Below are 17030 nucleotides of genomic sequence, written 5' to 3' on the forward strand. Positions count from 1 at the left end.
ATCTTGATGATGCGACATCATATCGCTAGTTACTCCCGCAATGAAATTTTATAGCCTCGCCGTAGATTCGCCACTTCTATAGCTTTCAAAAAGGGAAAAATGAATCATTCATCTGATGTTATGTTTTGAATTCGTCTACTCCGCAGCGGCACACGACCTTCACTCGAAGCTGCTTAAATTGGCCTCAGTCACGAGAAGGATGGTGTGTTTGCTTCAGAAGCCGCAGCGATTTTAACAGTACTCTCATCTCGATTGCAGCTCGCCTCCTGCATTCGTGCGCATAATTACGTCGCGGGCAAGTTTAATTCTCAAGGATATTATTTTTCAATATATCGCCCTACCCACTCGCAGTCGTAAAAATTTTATGTACACAGCACAACGCCTAAGACTCATGCTGCTCGCTGGAGTATTAAAATCCGATAAAGTCAAAATCGAGGAAACAAACTCCATCTCCTCACATCTCGTCCTATTAGCCCAATAAAAAAGCGATTTTATCTCGCATACGCCAAAGGGCGTCGGTGCCGAGAGGCGTCGGAAATAATGACGAAAAAAGCAAAAAAGAGAAATAACCCTTGTCCCGAGGCATCAGGCGAAGCTCTAGCTCCAAACCGCAAAACTAGGCGCAGCAGCACACGGTGTATACTCAACGATTGGCTGTATCGTCTTTCTCGAGAGACGTCGGCGGCGATCGCGTGAGAAGAGCATTATTTCTCGCGCGACATCGGACCGGAAAGCGCGTGTAATAAAATATCGTTTAACTTGACATTCCTATACGGCTATGTGTAACGGGCAGGAGATGAGAGCGTGCGGCTGTTGCTGAAGAGAGGCAATTTAAACTGAAGTTTCTTCTCGGAGGAATTTGCAGACACGTTTGCTCTAATTTTTACGGCCTTGTCTGCGCGAGATCCCGATGTGCTATAATAGCCGATGATGAACACAAAGCGATCGATAAATTTAAGACTAAAATATTTACCCCAAAAAGCACACACAGCTCGGGCATTCGATTATAATTCCAAGCAATTTAGCTCTCGCGCGAAACACCGCGTGTCCTTCAAACTCGTCGTTCTCTCGCCTTCGCGAATAGCGCAGAAATAGTTCAAATCCAATTAAGTTTTATGCGCGACAAATCCTCGTAGTCATAGGGCAAATTTAATAATACAAAAGCGAGGCCTTACGATCTAATTGCACAATAAGCGCGACGTCGAAAATTCAAAGGCTCGCTCTCTCGAGTATGAATCCAGAGTATTATGATAATACGAGCCGCGTCCGAGTGCAGCATCAATCTTGAAAAGCGCTAGCTATTCTCACTCTCCGGAACGAAGTCAACGTGCTCGCTCGTGATAATTCAATTGGATTCTATAAGCGTACACGCGCGAGCTCGTGTATTTGAATATGCAGACAGAGAGAGAGAGAGAGAGAGAGAGAGAGAGAGAGAGAGAGAGAGAGAGAGAGAGAATCTGGCGGCGCAATTAAAATCCGTGTATAATACCGCCAGCGGGGCTGCGTTAATCATAGAGGGGGGGGGGGAGAGTTAATGCGCGGGTGTTGCGAGTCCGATGCGAAAGACGTATACGCCCCTCTCGCGCGCACGAGAGGAGAGATAGACCCGGAAGTGTACGAGACGTCGGAGCTTCCTGGTCTCTCTGGCTGGATACAGGTATAGGCTGTGCTGTTCTCGAACCATTTATCTATCGCTGTTAATCCAGCCGCGACGAATGAAACGTACGTCTCGTCCCTTATTGGATATGCTGCTTTTTTCTCCGATGATGCCGGAGAGGAGAGGAGAGCTTGGAGAGATTGTTATGCGCCGGGTGAGATGGCTTTGCTTCGATGTGGGTGTTCAATTATTCTCTTTTGGATTAGCCATACCAACCACTTTTCAATTAACGGTTCGCCGCATACTTCGAGTGCAACACGCCTGCGAAGTCACCTGCGCGACTAATCTTCGAAATCGCAATTTTCTCGTCGCGATCACACGCTTTCTCAGTAGTTTTAATTGCGCGCGAGCGCGTATAACGAAGGCTTCATTACAGAAAGCAAAAAAAAAGGAGAGACGCCAGCGTAGTCTAACGAACGAAATCATCCGCCTCGATCTACGCGGCGGAGAGTGTAATCAAGATCCCGGATTTTTTCGCCTCGATTTTTATCCAGCGTCATCGAGTCGTTACGCACGACTCTCTCGGGACAAATCATAGATGAGACTCTATATGCGCGGCTTCTATTGAGCAAGACGCGAGCGCGCTGCGCATCCGACTTAATTCCAGGCTGTCTCAATACTCTCCGCGAGGCTGTGGCGCGGAATTAATGCGGGGAAAAAAAGAAGGGAGTGTAAGAGAGGATTGATAGCTACTTATTAGAGACGCGACTAGTGCTATTGCTGTATGACTTTATTTTGCTTTCGCGTGCGCATAGCTGAGTAAGAAATTAATGCTCACCAAAGAAACGCTGCGCTGCTGGAGGTTGTGCTCGAAGTTGTCGTTCTCGTCACCACCGCAGTCCGTCGTGTAGTACAACGCACTCTTTTTGGACGCTCTGGAAGAAATACCTATTATATGAACAGAATGATATCACTCGTTTAGTAGGTGCTTAAAATAATTGTCGAGAGAAGAACGAATAAATCCAATCGAACAATAAGCGCAAGCCCACAAGCATCCGCAAGCGGACACTTGGGGGTGAAGCGTCGGCTCGCCTTGGAATTGAAACACGGTAGTCGCTCTGTTTTAGCATACACAGTGATAACCACACCTGAGTGCCTTCCCATTCCGGTTGAACGGACGCTGCTGATCGGCGAACTCGTTCATCATCGGGACAGCTGCATCGGTGCCTAATACTCTCTGCCTCTCCCTCGAGTTGTTGTCGATGATGCTCTTTCGTCTGACGTCTATCTGTAAGTGGAGACGTGATGACGATCGTTAGAAACAATGTTTTAGCTGCTGTGAGTGGTTGTGTTTTTGAAGTATGTGCATATGGATAGGTGTATTATATATAAGTCTCTGGTTGTATACAACTTCGCGCCCCGAAGCCCTTAGCGAGTGTTAATTTAATCACACTCCAACTCCGGCACTGCAGTCAAGGGAATTCGGGGCTAGTATACTCGTTCGAAACGGTATATTCTAGATTTAGAGTCTCTGATGCAATAACTTTTATGATTCGCGCGCGTGTATATTAACGATTCAATCTCGTTGTATAAACTATTTATGCAGAAACCAAAAGAGTCGGCACGGTAACAGCCTTGACGAGCTTTTATTTATACCCCACACACGAAGATCATCCGATTCCGTTCGATGCCACTAAAAATTGTATCACCCATCTAATAATAACACGCGCGATTACACACACACACACACATGCATCATCTCGCGCTTTCAATCCGTCGAGAGCGCGATAAAAAAAAGGAATCCGCACGAGTGACGAATACCCGCATACCGTTGCTGCGCTGCGCCTCTATCTCTCCTATAATTCTATTGTTCCGTTAACGTCTAATACACTGCGCTGCGCGCGGCAACGCGACGTTTATTCATTGCACCTATATAGAAGACAAAGAGAGAGAGAGAGAGAGAGAGAGAGAGAGAGAGAGAGAGAGAGAAAGAGAGAGAGAGAGAAGATATAGGTATCCGCTGAGTAACGGCTTGTTTAGCGCTATATATGCGTGTACGCTCGGGGATGATTTACGCGCTTTGATTCGTCGTAACGTAAATCTACCGGAGGCTCTCGCGAACAGCCCTGCGGTCGAACAGGTCTATTAGGACATATGATCGCGTTCGATTTTATTGAACTGCTTAAAAAATTCAATCAATTTAATTCCTGCACCCCTTCTGCCACACTTTAACTGCCCATCTCCTTGCGTGAATTCCCACAGTTTCCCCATCGCAAAAAGCTGCAGCCTACAAGGTTGCAAAAATGACAGCAATTACGCCGGCATCGATCTCCAAAAGGAAGAATCAACTTTTTGGCTCAATCAACGCGCGCTCACGCACTCGAGCCCCGCATCTCTCTCTCTCTCTCTCTCTCTCTCTCTCTCTCTCTCTCTCGCGTCTATATAACTGTACAACCTGCAGCTCGCTCAGAAGAATTCAATCCCCAGCGCAGCTGTATAATAGTCCCAAGCTCTCGCGCGAGAAAGGATCTAATGCGGCTATGGAAGAGGAAAAAGTGAAGTGGCTCGTCTTATAAGCCAGATGCGGAAGTGCGATGCGTTTCTGTGTGTGTGTATTAGACAAGCCTAGGCGCGCTCGGTGTTATAGTATCGCACAATGGGCAGATTTTGCATAATGAGATATTATTCGCGCTCGAAAGTTCGCGTGAGCGCAGCGTAATAACACAAAGCGCGCGTGAAATCTCGCTGTGTATTGTACACTAGCTTCTGTCTCTGTTTGGAAAAAGAAGAGGAGATCGTGTGCTGCTGGTGTGGATAGACACGCAGGCATCTGTAGAATGTACGGCTTTTTTGCCCGAGCGTCTGATGCTGCAGCGATGAGCCCGGTGAATCGGACGATTCATTCTTGCATCGTTATATAGCGATCGGAGTGGGTTGATTCGTCAGGCTTTTTATCTGATTTATCTCGTTGCACGTTGAAATAATGTTCAAATGCGTTAACGCAACTCGATCGATCGCTTCTGAATTTTTAGAGCGTCGAATAATCGATATAAAACACTCGACGCTCATACACTACATGCACACGCACGGCAGCTTGATTCATCAGCACAGTCATTAGGTACGAGTCAATTGTCGTCACACATATATGCATATTCACTGCGTTGATGCATCTTGCGCAACGTAGACCATATACAGGGAGAGCCGTAGCCTACACACATACACGCACAGGGGTTTCGAGTACGCATACATATAGCAGGGGGCTGTACGTTACTCGGTTTGGTAGAGTACTACACAGGCGGCTACTATATAGCGAGCATAACGGTGACGCTTCGCAGCTGTCCGTCAGACGCGCGCCGCACGTTAGAGAACACACGCATCATCGCGCTCCGCGCTAGCTGCAGTATTGTAGAGAGTGTCGAACATATTGGTGCGACCTCTGTCTCTCTCTCTCTCTCTCTCTCTCTCTCTCTCTCTCTCTCTCTCTTTCTCGTCTCCGCCGCGCTATATGCGGCTGTGGCCTCGTTCTCGCTTTCTTTCGAACCGCAGGCGCATTTCTTTCATCCGCCCAGCGGATTACAGTAATTTTCGTTCGGGGCTTCGGTTACACTCGCCGCGAATATCCACCGGCTTGTAGATCTGATTATTTCAATCCGATTTTTGCAAAAGGGAGAGAAATGTGTACACGTTGGGGGAGGGGGAGAGAAGGGCTTTACACCGCCGGCTTTTTGTTTTTATTCCGGTGTGGAAATCGGTATGAAGGATATATGCCATATGTTTCTCTGCGCTACTGGCTGTTGCAGTGGTGTGGCCCAGGCGCGATGGAATTCCTTTCATGCGGGTTCTTTCAAACGGAGCAGCAAATTCAATTAGAGGCAGATAAAAAGAGAGAGAGAGAGAGAGAGAGAGAGAGAGAGAGAGACCTTCTGTTCTTTAATTGTTTTCGGACGCGCGCGACTGTGCTATGTAGTTTAGCTGCTTATTGCCACAGGGTGTGAACATGTTGGCTGCTGCGATTAAACGTTATTTTTCAATTTTTCGGTATTAAAATCGCCCTGAATCCACAATATAACTCACGGAATAAATGCATATTCCGATTGAGTGGACAGTCAATGAAGTCAAGCCCCTACGGTTTTTTCTCCTCCAAAATACGCTATACATCACATCCCGCACCTACTTATACTCCAAAATTTCCTTAATTCTCTTAATATATACTAGGTGCGAGCTTACGCACACATCATTCACACCGCCTGCGATTCTAAAGCTTCTTTTTTTCGTCACATCTCTCGACGAGTTCGCCTTTCAAATCCCTCTGGTAGATGACACTTTAGCCCCTCTGGTGAAAAAAAGTCCTATAGGTATACGAAAGCTAGGAACGAGTCACAGAAAGAGAGCGAGAGAGAAAAAAAAGAAACGGACAAAGGGAGAGTGAGAGAGAGAGAGAGAGAGAGAGAGAGAGAGAGAGAGAGAGAGAGAGAGAGAGAGAGAGAGAGAGAGAGAGAGAGAGTAACCCCTCTGCGATGCGGAAAGAAAAAATATACCTCCACGCACACTGTGTGCGCCCTTTTTCGGCGTGGGGGAATCGAGATGTTGTCTACTCTCTCGCATGAAGCGTGTCTTTCGGGATTTTTGACGTTGATCGAACGAACCCCCTCGTCAGAGATTCACTGGATTTGAGCGGTTTCTTCTCTTCCTTTCGCGTTTGCGCATTTTCTCCTGCATTGACGAAATTCTATTTTCTCTCTCAACGTTGCCCGTACGAAATTCGACGATTAAAAAACTTGCTGCGGCGAACGACCGCCTTGATATTTGCGGAGAGACGCATATAAATTTCCACAATAAAACGAACTTTCGTGACCAGCAGACACACGCGAGTTGCACAGACGGAAAGTTTCAATTGAAAAGTTTGTCGTCCAATTAATTCAAACAGCAGCAACTGCATGCGCTACGAGCGTAAACAGACAAACCTATATAAACGCAAACATAGAAAGAGGGAGGGACACAGTAAAAGCCTGAAGAGAAAAATCAAACTTCCAAGACTCTCGGGGGTCCCATTGTATCATATTCACACTGACGGCCAGCTTGTATATAAAGCACTCGCGAGACAATTATACTTCGCCAAGTTTACAGCTACTCTCGTCCCGAAACTTGTCTCTCTTCCTCCTCCTCTCGTGTATGAGCTTCCCTGGGATATTATTCTTTTCGAAAACGACATTTCTTCAAACTTGTATTATAAGCGTCGTGGGTGGCGCTGAGAGAAGCTGATAGAGTGCTCTTCGAAGCTTGATTTCCAAACGCGCATGAATTCTTATAGTTTTTTTTTATCAAATATAATTTTCAAATATAATTTTTTAAGAAAAGCACACTTCCGCATCTCGCGCAATTCTCTTTCTTTCCCCACACCATCCTTGGAGCCGAAAAGAATATGTTTGACACGTGTTTGCCTCGCAAACGCGAAATTCACTCGCGAGTCATATTCGATCTCCGGTAAAAAAAAAAACGAGCGCAGTCGATCTCTCCGAGCAAAATTTTACGCCTCGCGTGCAGCGACAGATTCGCAAATTACTGCTATGTGACGCCGCAAAGAAAAGACACACACACACCGGTGCTGCTGGTGCGCGGCGGAGGTTTGAAGATCGTGTTGCGCTCGCCAGGATATCCGGGGAGCTCGCAGCGGGGGGTGGCTTTATGTTCGCTCTCCTTTCCTCGCTTCCTGCGATAAATTTTCGCCTTTTTATTCCTCGCCCGTATTCTTGCACTGTCGTGATGACTTTCTTCTGCTGTTGATGCTCGCGGTTTTCATCTTTTTGCCTCGCGAGACAATGAAGGCTGTTTGTCGGTTTTAGCGCAGGTGCTGCAAATCGTGATGCGTTTGAGCGTGTTGGCGCATTATTTCGACGATTGAGCAGATCTTTGTTTGTAAAGCAGTGTTTGTTAATCATTTTCTGCGCAAATTTCATCATTTATAGGAAAATGCCTGTGCGCCATCTATCGTCGCTGGCCCGAGACAGTCAAAAACTATCCGGAGTCTTTCTCGCATTTGTCTGCCTCGAGTAGCCCGCATAGAACTGTCAAAGCCCGTTTACACAACACTCGTGATCTCTGCGTATACGCAAAAACACTACAGAGACTGAAAGGGGGAGGGGAGGGCGTCAGCTTCGATCTCGCGTATACCGATGAGTCTGCAGAATCATAATAGCGGCCGGTTAGATTCGTGCAATTTAATGCGTGACAAATGCTTTTCATTTTGATCGTCAGTCTCGGGGATCAATCGAGCGGAAATAAGCCATCGGGATGACGCTGCTGAATATCAGTTTTCTGCCTTGATATCGTGTGCGCTACGGTAAATCATAATTAACGTATGCGTTTAAACGTGTGCGTCGCTTTTTTTTAATAACAAGGATCCAAACGTTCAGCGACGAGATGTAAACGAACTTTATTTAATACTCTCTCTCTCGTCAGGCTATGCATCTTCGTCGGTATTATACTGTTCCAGAGACTATAAAAGTTGAAAGTAGCTTATCGCTAAACTGTCCGTCCTCGCGCGCGAAACGAAATAAGGCATACACAACATAAACAAACGTAGAAAAACAAAAAAACGCTGCGATATATCACACGCAGCGTTTAACGACGTCGATTAACATGCGCACGCGTCCGCGTATAAATATTGCGCGCAAGACATCCCCAGTGTAAATACACGCAGCGCGCTCGCGCATTATATCACCTTAATAGCCCTCGAGCTCGAAAAGTCGAGCGCTCATTGTCGGCCGGTAAACGCGCCGGGCATACATCCTACTTTAAATAAGTGTATCATATGAATGGCCCCGCCGTCGTTGAAAAAAAGTCCTCCCTTATTCAGAAGAGAAGAAAAAAAACACACACACATAGCGTTTCGTGCAAGGGGAGACGAGCCGTCCAGTGTGTGTGTCAGTATTATACAAGCGCATGGCACGTCGCGATAAGATGCAAAAAAAGGGCTTATATGACGCATGACAGAAGAGTTGCGGAAAAGCCTCGATGCGCAACAAATGATTCTATGCGTCGCGCGTCGTGATACCCCATTGAGAGCAAGGCTGCTGTCGCTGCTGTTATACTGCGCTCTCTCTGCGTATCATAAATTAAAGGGGAAAGGGGCAGCGGATCTCCAGCAGTCAGGAGTTTATATAGAGCGGACCGAGCGAGATGATCTATCGTCGTTTAATGTCGGCCTCCTGCGCGAACGTACGCAACAATGACAGATGCGTGCGCAGTGTGTGACGTCGTCGTCGTGTATATATAGTTTCGCGTTACGTATGTAGAGAGCGATGCGAAATTTTAAATTACTGCGATTCGGTTATTTTATTATACACGTTATGGAATCGAAAGTTCTGATCGAAAATTGCAGGGATGATTCGAGGCAATTATAGAAAGTCGAAATAACGAATAATTCAAGCCGCCACTCGTGATATCGGTCGACTCGAATGGGGTGAAGAGAGTTTCGGTCAGTCGGCGCATAACGCAATATCTCCAATTCCGCAACACCGTCTGCCATTATATTATTCATGCGGAGCAAATAATCTCTCGCGGGGAAGATATAATACATTGGCGAAGCCCTCGAGCTTCCGAACAAATCTCGAATTTCCATCTCTGCTCTCTCTGTGTAAGCTATACAGAGAGAAAAAAGACTGGCTTTTCCGGCTCGGAAAGTACTGCTGCAGGCGCTACACCGCTCCGCCGGAATCTCATTATTAGAGTCGATTGTGTGCGACATCGGCGGGGGGTCCCTTTGCAGCTCAAAAGGTGCGAGAGAGAGAGCATAGGCGGGAAAGATTTACATAAGCCGAGGGATGCTACCGCTGCCGCTGTTACAGTATACGTATAGAGCCGGGCTGAAAGTTTTCGGTTTCCAAAGTGATTCATGGGGCGCGATATACTCTGTATGCAGAGGGGGTCATTGTACTCATGAAAAGAGTGATGATTGCTGATTTATAGACGAGGCTTTGTTATTCAAAGCGGCGGGCTGGGTGTCGCCCGCGCGCGTAAGAGCGGTTGATTGTATTTTCTGGAAAATATTTTGAGTTTGAATTTTTAATATTGATGATCGCCTCTCTGCATACCTATAAGAAGGAGAGTCATCGATCATCGTGCGTGTGACGCGGCTTTAAGGCTGTGTATTACCAGGGAGGTGTGTGTGGGATACTCGACAATGAGGATGAGTTAGGGGAAACGAAATTATATGGACTTTTTCGCTCTCGAGGAGCCGACTTTGTTAACTTGGAACAGTTCTCTTTATACACTTCTGTGATTGTGAGGGTCGAACTTGCAAAAAGGGAATCTCGTTCGAGTATCAAAAAAAACGACGGTAGGAGGGCTGATGATACCGGGAGGAGAAGACTGGGGCTATTTGTAATACCTACAGTCGAAAGTTCCGTTAGCAAATCGCATTAGATTGATGAAGTCGCGGGCAAATCGAAAGTAGAGCCCTCTGTACGAGGGATATAATGATTGGTGGGAGTGTAGTATAGGACAGAAATCGAAAAAAGAGCTGATGCGAAGACGTGCACCATTACGTTTCTTGCTTCGGGAAAGAAATTGCCCGTTGGCTTCGGCGACTATATACCTTCTCCTTCCCGTTTGCCGGTGCGCGTGTTCCCACGAAAGTCAGCGGCGCGAGGCTCATTCTACATATGCTCCTCTTGAAAACTGTTGCCGCAACGGCCCAGCGGAAGTCGTGTGGAGAGTTTGCGAGACACCTCCGACTCATTTCGGAAACTTTCTTATTAATGAGTTTTATTAGTAGGGGGGAGACGAGTCTATAATATATTATATTCTACTCGACGGTTTCGGAACTATCGCTCCATTACAGCCAGTCGGTAAAAAAGGAGCGCCGAACTGTTAAAAAAAAAATGGCTAGAAATTACTTTTGGAGAACCGAAAAATCTCCCGCTTAACGGCCAGCGTTTATGTGTTTCGCTGTCGTTTATTTTACACTCGAGCGATAAATCCGGTAACGACTGCGCCCGTAATAGCCTTGTTAAATTTAGCGAGAGCTCTTGCCAGCCCGAGTCTCTGCCGCGGAGATTTTACGAACGTCTATGTCCGGCTTTTCGAGCGAGGATCTGCGAAAGAGTTGTTTCCGGGAAATCCCAACGGTCTCTTGAGTTTGTCTGTGCCCCTCGGAAATCTTGAAATTATCGAAGCGACGTCGCGCCTCTGCACAAGCACCTGTCGACAGGTGTGCAGTGGGCGTACATATAGATTCTATCGGTCGCGGCCCGCGTCTGCCTTGTTGTTGTGTACTTCGAGCGAGCGCGGCGAGCTATTAAAACTATTTCATTGCGAGTTCCGGAGAGCGCGAGAGGCGTGCGCTGGAATAAATTGGATGAATTTTAGGCTGTTAAAAGGTTTTTATTGGCGTTTTATTTTATTTATTTATTTTAGGAATAAACTAACATCAGGATTAACAACAACAGCGATTCTTACAATGCTTCGTTCGAAAGAAGCGGAAGGCTGCGGAGAGACTTCCTTTTTAACGGTCGTTAAAGCTAAAGCGGAGCGTGTACAAGCCTCGCGCATCTCGATCAGTATTCACGTATTATTAAATCCAATTAAGACGTTCTAATTGATGCCGTTCTATGAAAACACGTTGCTAACGCTCTCTATATCCTACATGCATATTATACTCTCCTCGCTCCAACGTGATCATTATTATACCAGTATATATACAAGGTGTGTACGCGCCGAGAATTAATTTCGCGATGCAAGCGAGTCGATCAAATTGACTTGAAAATAACTTCATCGCGTCTGGGATGAGAAATCGATCGACTGGAACCACGACGCTCCTGCGTAGCGTATTAGTGTTGTCATCTATAATACCAAAATAGAATGGACGTTCATTCAAATTAGCCGGTTGCGTAATTTTACGAAACGTTATTATCGCGAGTTCTACTTCTTCTTGCGCGACTCCTCGACGACGCCCCTCTCCCGCTCGTACAGGGATTTCCGGCTCATGAAATCGGCGACGTTGTCCATGTGCTGTTCCAGCAGGATCAGCCTGGCCTTCCTGGCCTCCTCCTTCTCAGCCAGTTCCGCCTTGCGCTCCTCCTCGAAGGCGACGCGAAGTCTGGCCAGTTCCTCCAGTCTGGCTTGCTCCCGTTGCCGCATGAGGCGCTCCAGCTCCTCGCGGTACTCCAGTCGGCGTCGTCTCCTCACCTCGGCCGTGAGCCGCTCCATGGTCTCCGACTGCATGACCTTGACCATCACGGCCTCGGCGAACTCTCGTTCCCGCTCGAGGAAGCGCCTGCGACACTCCTCCTCGAAGCGGATCTGCTCCTGGAGGCCCTCGGCGTAGTCGCGCATCTTCTGCCGCCTTCTGAGCTCGGCCTCGCGCGCCTCGAGCTCCACGTCGATCTTCACCTCCTCGAGCATCAGGTCCGACATGAGACGGCGGCGTTCGCTCCGCTCGGCCTGCAGCTCCAGCAGCATCTTCGCGACCTTCTCTATGGCCTCCTCCCTCCTCTTCCGAGCATTCAGCTGGAGCTTCTTCAGCTTCTCGGACCTCTCCCCGAGCTCCCGTGCGTAGTTCTCGTTCCTCAGCTCCTCCAGAGCTTCCCGTTCCTTCAGCTTGCTCCTCTCTATGGCGCGAATCTCCTGCTGCACCAGTCTCTGCAGCAGCTCCTGCTCGGCCAGTTCCTCTCTTCTCCTGAACCTCTCCATCTGGTCCTTCTCCTCGCGAATTCGATCGAGCTGCATCAGCAGCCTGCGCTCCTTGCGCTCCTCCTCCTCTAGCAAACATCGCTCCTCACGTTTCTCCTCGACCTGCCGATCCAGCGTCTGCTTCAGCTCGTCCGTGCGCTTCTTCAGTTCCAGTTCTCGAGCCCGCTGTCGCTGCTCGTGCTCGGCGTCGGACCGACAACGCGCCACCTCGTGCTCGATTCTCGCCTGGGCCTCCGCGGCCAAACGGTCAGCCTCCTGCTCGGCCAATTGCGCGTGCAGCGCCTTGAGCACGTACGCCTTCTTGATCTCGGCCTCTAGACGAGCGAGCTCCTCGTCGCGAATCGAGCGCCGTTGATGCTGGCCACCGTTTAGTATCGAGCCGTTCACCGGACTGCACGTAGTCGTCGTCGTCGTCCTTTTTGCCGAGTCCATATTCTGCGTGCGAGAGTGTTTTATACGTCTATATACAGAGTCGGAAAAATACTGGTCTGATATAGTGCTCTCTATCTTTGTTGGTTTTTCTCAGGCGAGAGCGTTTGCGCGACGATGTGCCGTGTGCTCGCGGTTAAATGCGTTACGTGCCGAGTTGTGAGCGTTCGTGTACAGTGTTCGAGAGTGTGGGGGATGGAAGTTTTGTGTTTTTTACTGCCCAGTGCGCGCGACGGGATGATTTCGATTTAATAGCCATGTAGGTGATTCAATTCACGCCGCTTGGTGATTTAGCGAGATATCGCTCGATCAAGGGGAAAGCGAGTCGAACCTATAAAACACAATCACGGCCTGATTAAGCTTAAGGGGATGTGGGAGCTAAAGCTTCCGAAGTACGCCACGAGGTATTTCGTAATTCAAATGCCAAAAAGGAACCAAAAGTCCAATTAACTTTTTCTTTCGGTAGAATGATTGATTAAACGTAATAGAATGGCGCTGTGCTGTTAATATTGATGGAAATTTAAATAATAAAAAGTTTATTGGCACTAATTAGTTTTAAGGTTAGCGCTGAGATCGCGTAAACACCCGTTCTAATTTCAAAACTTGTTAAAAAACTGAGAGTCCAATTGTCAATTTCTTGCGGTAAAATGATTCTTTAAGTAAAACACTTGCGCTCTGGTCTTGGTTTTTCATCACACGCTTTATTTAAAAAGTTTCATGGACCAGAAAAACAGTGTCTTTTAGCTGCCACATCTCCTTAATCGTGTATGACGTCGATGACAGACTCGTTACCCACGATTTATCGCGCGAAATAACTCGTCGGCGTTGAAACGTGCGCTTTTTTCAATTTAAACCCGATCCTGCAGTCGAAATTGGTCGAAAATAAAACGAAAAGTCCGTTCGTTCGAATCTAAATTTAGTATGTAGACTTTACCTGTGCATTCAATGAGCCAGCCAGCCTCGAAAAAAGTGCGCCGCCAATGGAGTTTCAGCGAGTCAACAATGCCACTTGGACGATCCAGTTCCGATTAACGGCTTTCGGCTGTCATCCAAATCGCCGCAAGCTCGTCCTGCTCTCCCTCCCCACCGCAGGCGAGGCTGTAACGTTTGTAAACAAACGCAAGCGCACCCATATATATATATACACAAACTCTCCTGTGTCTAGCTGTACAGCATCACTGCTCACTTACGCTGAACCAGCTTTGCGTACACACACGCGAAGATTCGTGGAAAAAGGAACACACGATGCAACTCTCACGGAGGACGAGCGGCACACATCGGAGAGGGGAATAAATACCGGAGAGGAGCACACGGATGTAATGGCCGCCTGAACTCTCGCAGCCCAACGGTTCGAGAGCGACTAACTGGCGCTCTGCAGCAGTCGCGTCAACGCCACCGGTCCCAGCGTCCATCGGAAAAAGGAGAGAGGGAGACTTTGCCGCTGGCCCTTTTGAACGCCGAGCGAGGATAGGTTAGTCGGGGACGAATCGGAGATCGAGCCGGGCTTGCTTGACTGGTGGCTATAGAGTGAGAGAGAGAGAGAGAGAGAGAGAGAGAGAGAGAGAGAGAGAGAGAGAGAGAGAGAGGTGAGAAGGGGATTCATGGGGCGAGATGAGTATACGTGTGAAGACTCTTGTTGGCGTTTGCGTTCGTGGATTTTTTGGCAACGCGTGAACTGAAACGAGTAAGTACATAATAAATACTCCCTTATAATGTTTGGTAATTGAAAATTTGTGTAATTTTAGAGTTGAATACGATATACCATATAAGAATAGTTTAATATAACCTATAACGCTTACGTCTCATAAATTAAATACAATATCGATGTTCTACTGCGCTAGCTGCTTCCGATAAAACTTATTTGTTCTATGATACGGTACTATCAAATACCTCCGAGATGCCTCTGGGGAGAGTTAAGTCTTCTTTATGACTATGCTGTTCTTGATCAGGATTATACAGCGTCCTTGATCAATAAGTCAAACTATCTCCTAAGAGACTTATGTAAACTTGTTATTCCCATCCATCCATGCTGAGATTTACACACACAAAGAGTTGTTTATTAAAGCTAAATTTAAGGTAAATCATGAAACAGCACAAATCTCATTGTTTCAATAATTTATTACTCTTATGAAGTGAACACCGAGAGAACATCGCTGAATATAGGAACAACTTATTTCAATTCCATGAATTAGAACTATTAGGTTTTTGCGGTAAAGTGACCGCTATTAACCAGAATTGTTTTTGCCTCCGCTGCAAGTGTAACAAGGAGTGTCATTTCCATTTCCAGTCACGAACCGAACGTATCTCGCGATTTTTCCGAATCGTTAAGAGAGAAATTCGTTTCGCTACACTTGAACAGTACGTGACAAGCAAATTTTTCAAGCCTCATACGCATACTTCACAGTACTTTTCAGTTAGATTTTTACATTCCTTCGGGGACGCTTTTTTATTGGACGGCTATTTTACTCGTTATCGCGCACGGGCGCGCATCCTCCGGGTTATCCAATTTTTATATTATATCTATTTATATATTGTGTGTGCTGTATGCATATACCTCGGTAAAAATGCGTTAAGGAACTGAAACGTTTATTTTGATTAAGTTCGTATTCTCTGCAAATGCATATTTATGGTAATTAAATCTATTTAAGTTTATAAGAACTGAAACATACAAAATAAATAATTAATAAACTACTACGCAATGTCTCGTCCACATATCAAAATCCTGGTGTTTTTTTATTCGATTACAATTTATTGAATTGTCGGATATACGCTTATCTAAAATATCCCGCCGCAAGTCCGTAACCAAATCTAAAGCAGCTTTGTATACCGAAGTAAAAAAAATCGAATTTGAGGATTCCAGGAAATTTTCACGCTGTGACACACAATATATACGTATATCAGAGCATCAATAAGTCAGCAAGCTTTCAGGATGCTGTGAAAGCTTCTTTTCTTGATGAAATACGAGCTTTTCGGGATACGGTATGTACCTCGATACGGGATAGGCACAGTTTCTGTTCTCGAAATTCGTCGATACAAGCCATCCACCCTATACTTGAAATTCGCTTAGTTCTATATTTAGATCCTTTTAGGATTTTGAAAATCCGAAAATAATAACAAAAATTTGCATACTCGTGTCTTTGTCTCTGCGGTTTTAATTTAATTTAAATTTAATCGATTTATTTGATACAGATTATATTTATTCATTTCTAAACACTAATGATGCATGGGACGAAACGCGAGAAACTGTAAATTCTCATGTTGAATTTAGCAGGTATGTGCATATGCGCATCGGGTTGCGGTACGCTCGCGTGTATACCAGCTTGTGGTTATGGTTATTCGCGCATAATAACGAGTTAATGTACGTTTGTAATATCTCCAATAACTCACAGTAGTATTAGAGGGGACTGATTCGACGCCAGGTTAATTAGCAGCAAACACCTTAAGGGAATAATGAGATAAAGAGAGATGAAATCTTTCTTTCAATTGATTAAGTAGAGTTAATAGAGCTTTTATGAATTGAAAACTTAAATCATTTAATTGCCTTCAGACGTGATAATAAATATACTTGTATACCAAACAATTAACCTTAATTGTACTTATTTCGCCGTGATTGGCTTTCCGTCGGGTCGCAGAGCAGTAAAACGATTCAAACAGTAGAGTGACCCTCGCACGTGCGCACGTATAGCTATATAGATCCACGTGATATTTTAATATCGGCACGTCAGTGGCTCGCGTAGTGCAACAAAATGACCATACTATCTTCAATGAGCCGGGCTGTGCTTGCAAATGCGTCGAAGCGCCAGCTGCCTGGCAACCACTTGTACGTACGTGAGCGCACTGTAGCCATATTAGTCTTTGTAAATCGTCTACTTCAAATAGTTTCAGCTCGACGTCAAAGGATTGAACGTAATTAATGGCAATAGTTGTGAATGGACAAGTCGACGCTTCTGAAACGATTCAATTCGTAATTAAAACTTTGATATTGTTTCGAGACACTTTGACGTTTCGTTAAATCATTATTTAACGACACTTGATCGTTAATTGTGAAATTATTACGTTTTTCTGGATGATTAACTCTGATGCGCTACCTACGTCAACGACGGGCAGTAATTATTTAGTGAGACGTAATGCTTTAGCTCTAATTATCCACAGTCAGAACCATATACTAATTTACAATATTATGATGATAAGCATTGAACTTGTAATTATACTTGGATGTATATTGTAGTTTCATAGTAGTTGAAAGCTTGTTGTAGCTTCAGTAGTAGATTATAAAACTTCTAATCGACAGACATTCCGAAATTACTATACT

General features: G+C 46.0%; 3 protein-coding genes across 9 annotated transcripts in view; 1 reads left to right on the forward strand and 2 right to left on the reverse strand.

Moving 5' to 3' along the window:
- The window catches only part of LOC100123965, a 33592-nt gene extending 19512 nt beyond the window's left edge, over positions 1-14080 (reverse strand). For 2 of the 4 annotated variants that reach the window (XM_031931729.2, XM_016990017.3), the window contains exons 1-3: positions 13653-13789; positions 2746-2885; positions 2436-2532 (exon numbers count right to left, since the gene is read on the reverse strand). In XM_031931729.2, the coding sequence (XP_031787589.1) occupies positions 2436-2532; positions 2746-2804 (156 nt within the window). In that variant the 5' untranslated portion in view covers positions 2805-2885; positions 13653-13789. Of the gene's footprint in view, positions 1-2435; positions 2546-2745; positions 2886-13652 lie in introns of those variants that run through there. The other 2 variants (XM_031931728.2, XM_031931730.2) reach the window with 2 other exon arrangements.
- LOC100680232 (trichohyalin) lies at positions 11519-12721 on the reverse strand. The gene has a single exon (XM_031931882.1). It carries the CDS (start codon positions 12719-12721, stop codon positions 11519-11521), a length of 1203 nt encoding a protein of 400 aa, XP_031787742.1.
- The window catches only part of LOC100679723, a 72317-nt gene continuing 69367 nt past the window's right edge, over positions 14081-17030 (forward strand). The window contains exon 1 of one of the 4 annotated variants that reach the window (XM_008217450.4): positions 14081-14189. The gene's annotated coding sequence lies outside the window, so the exon portion shown is untranslated. Of the gene's footprint in view, positions 14190-14281; positions 14403-17030 lie in introns of those variants that run through there. The other 3 variants (XM_031931731.2, XM_008217451.4, XM_008217447.4) reach the window with 3 other exon arrangements.

The sequence above is a fragment of the Nasonia vitripennis genome, chromosome 5, assembly GCF_009193385.2.
Source record: "Nasonia vitripennis strain AsymCx chromosome 5, Nvit_psr_1.1, whole genome shotgun sequence".
NCBI lineage: Eukaryota > Metazoa > Arthropoda > Insecta > Hymenoptera > Pteromalidae > Nasonia > Nasonia vitripennis.

What these genes read in the sequence shown, in the direction of transcription:
- LOC100680232 (XM_031931882.1), bottom strand. Translation starts at nt 12,721, where the DNA reads ATGGACTCGGCAAAAAGGACGACGACGACGACTACGTGCAGTCCGGTG.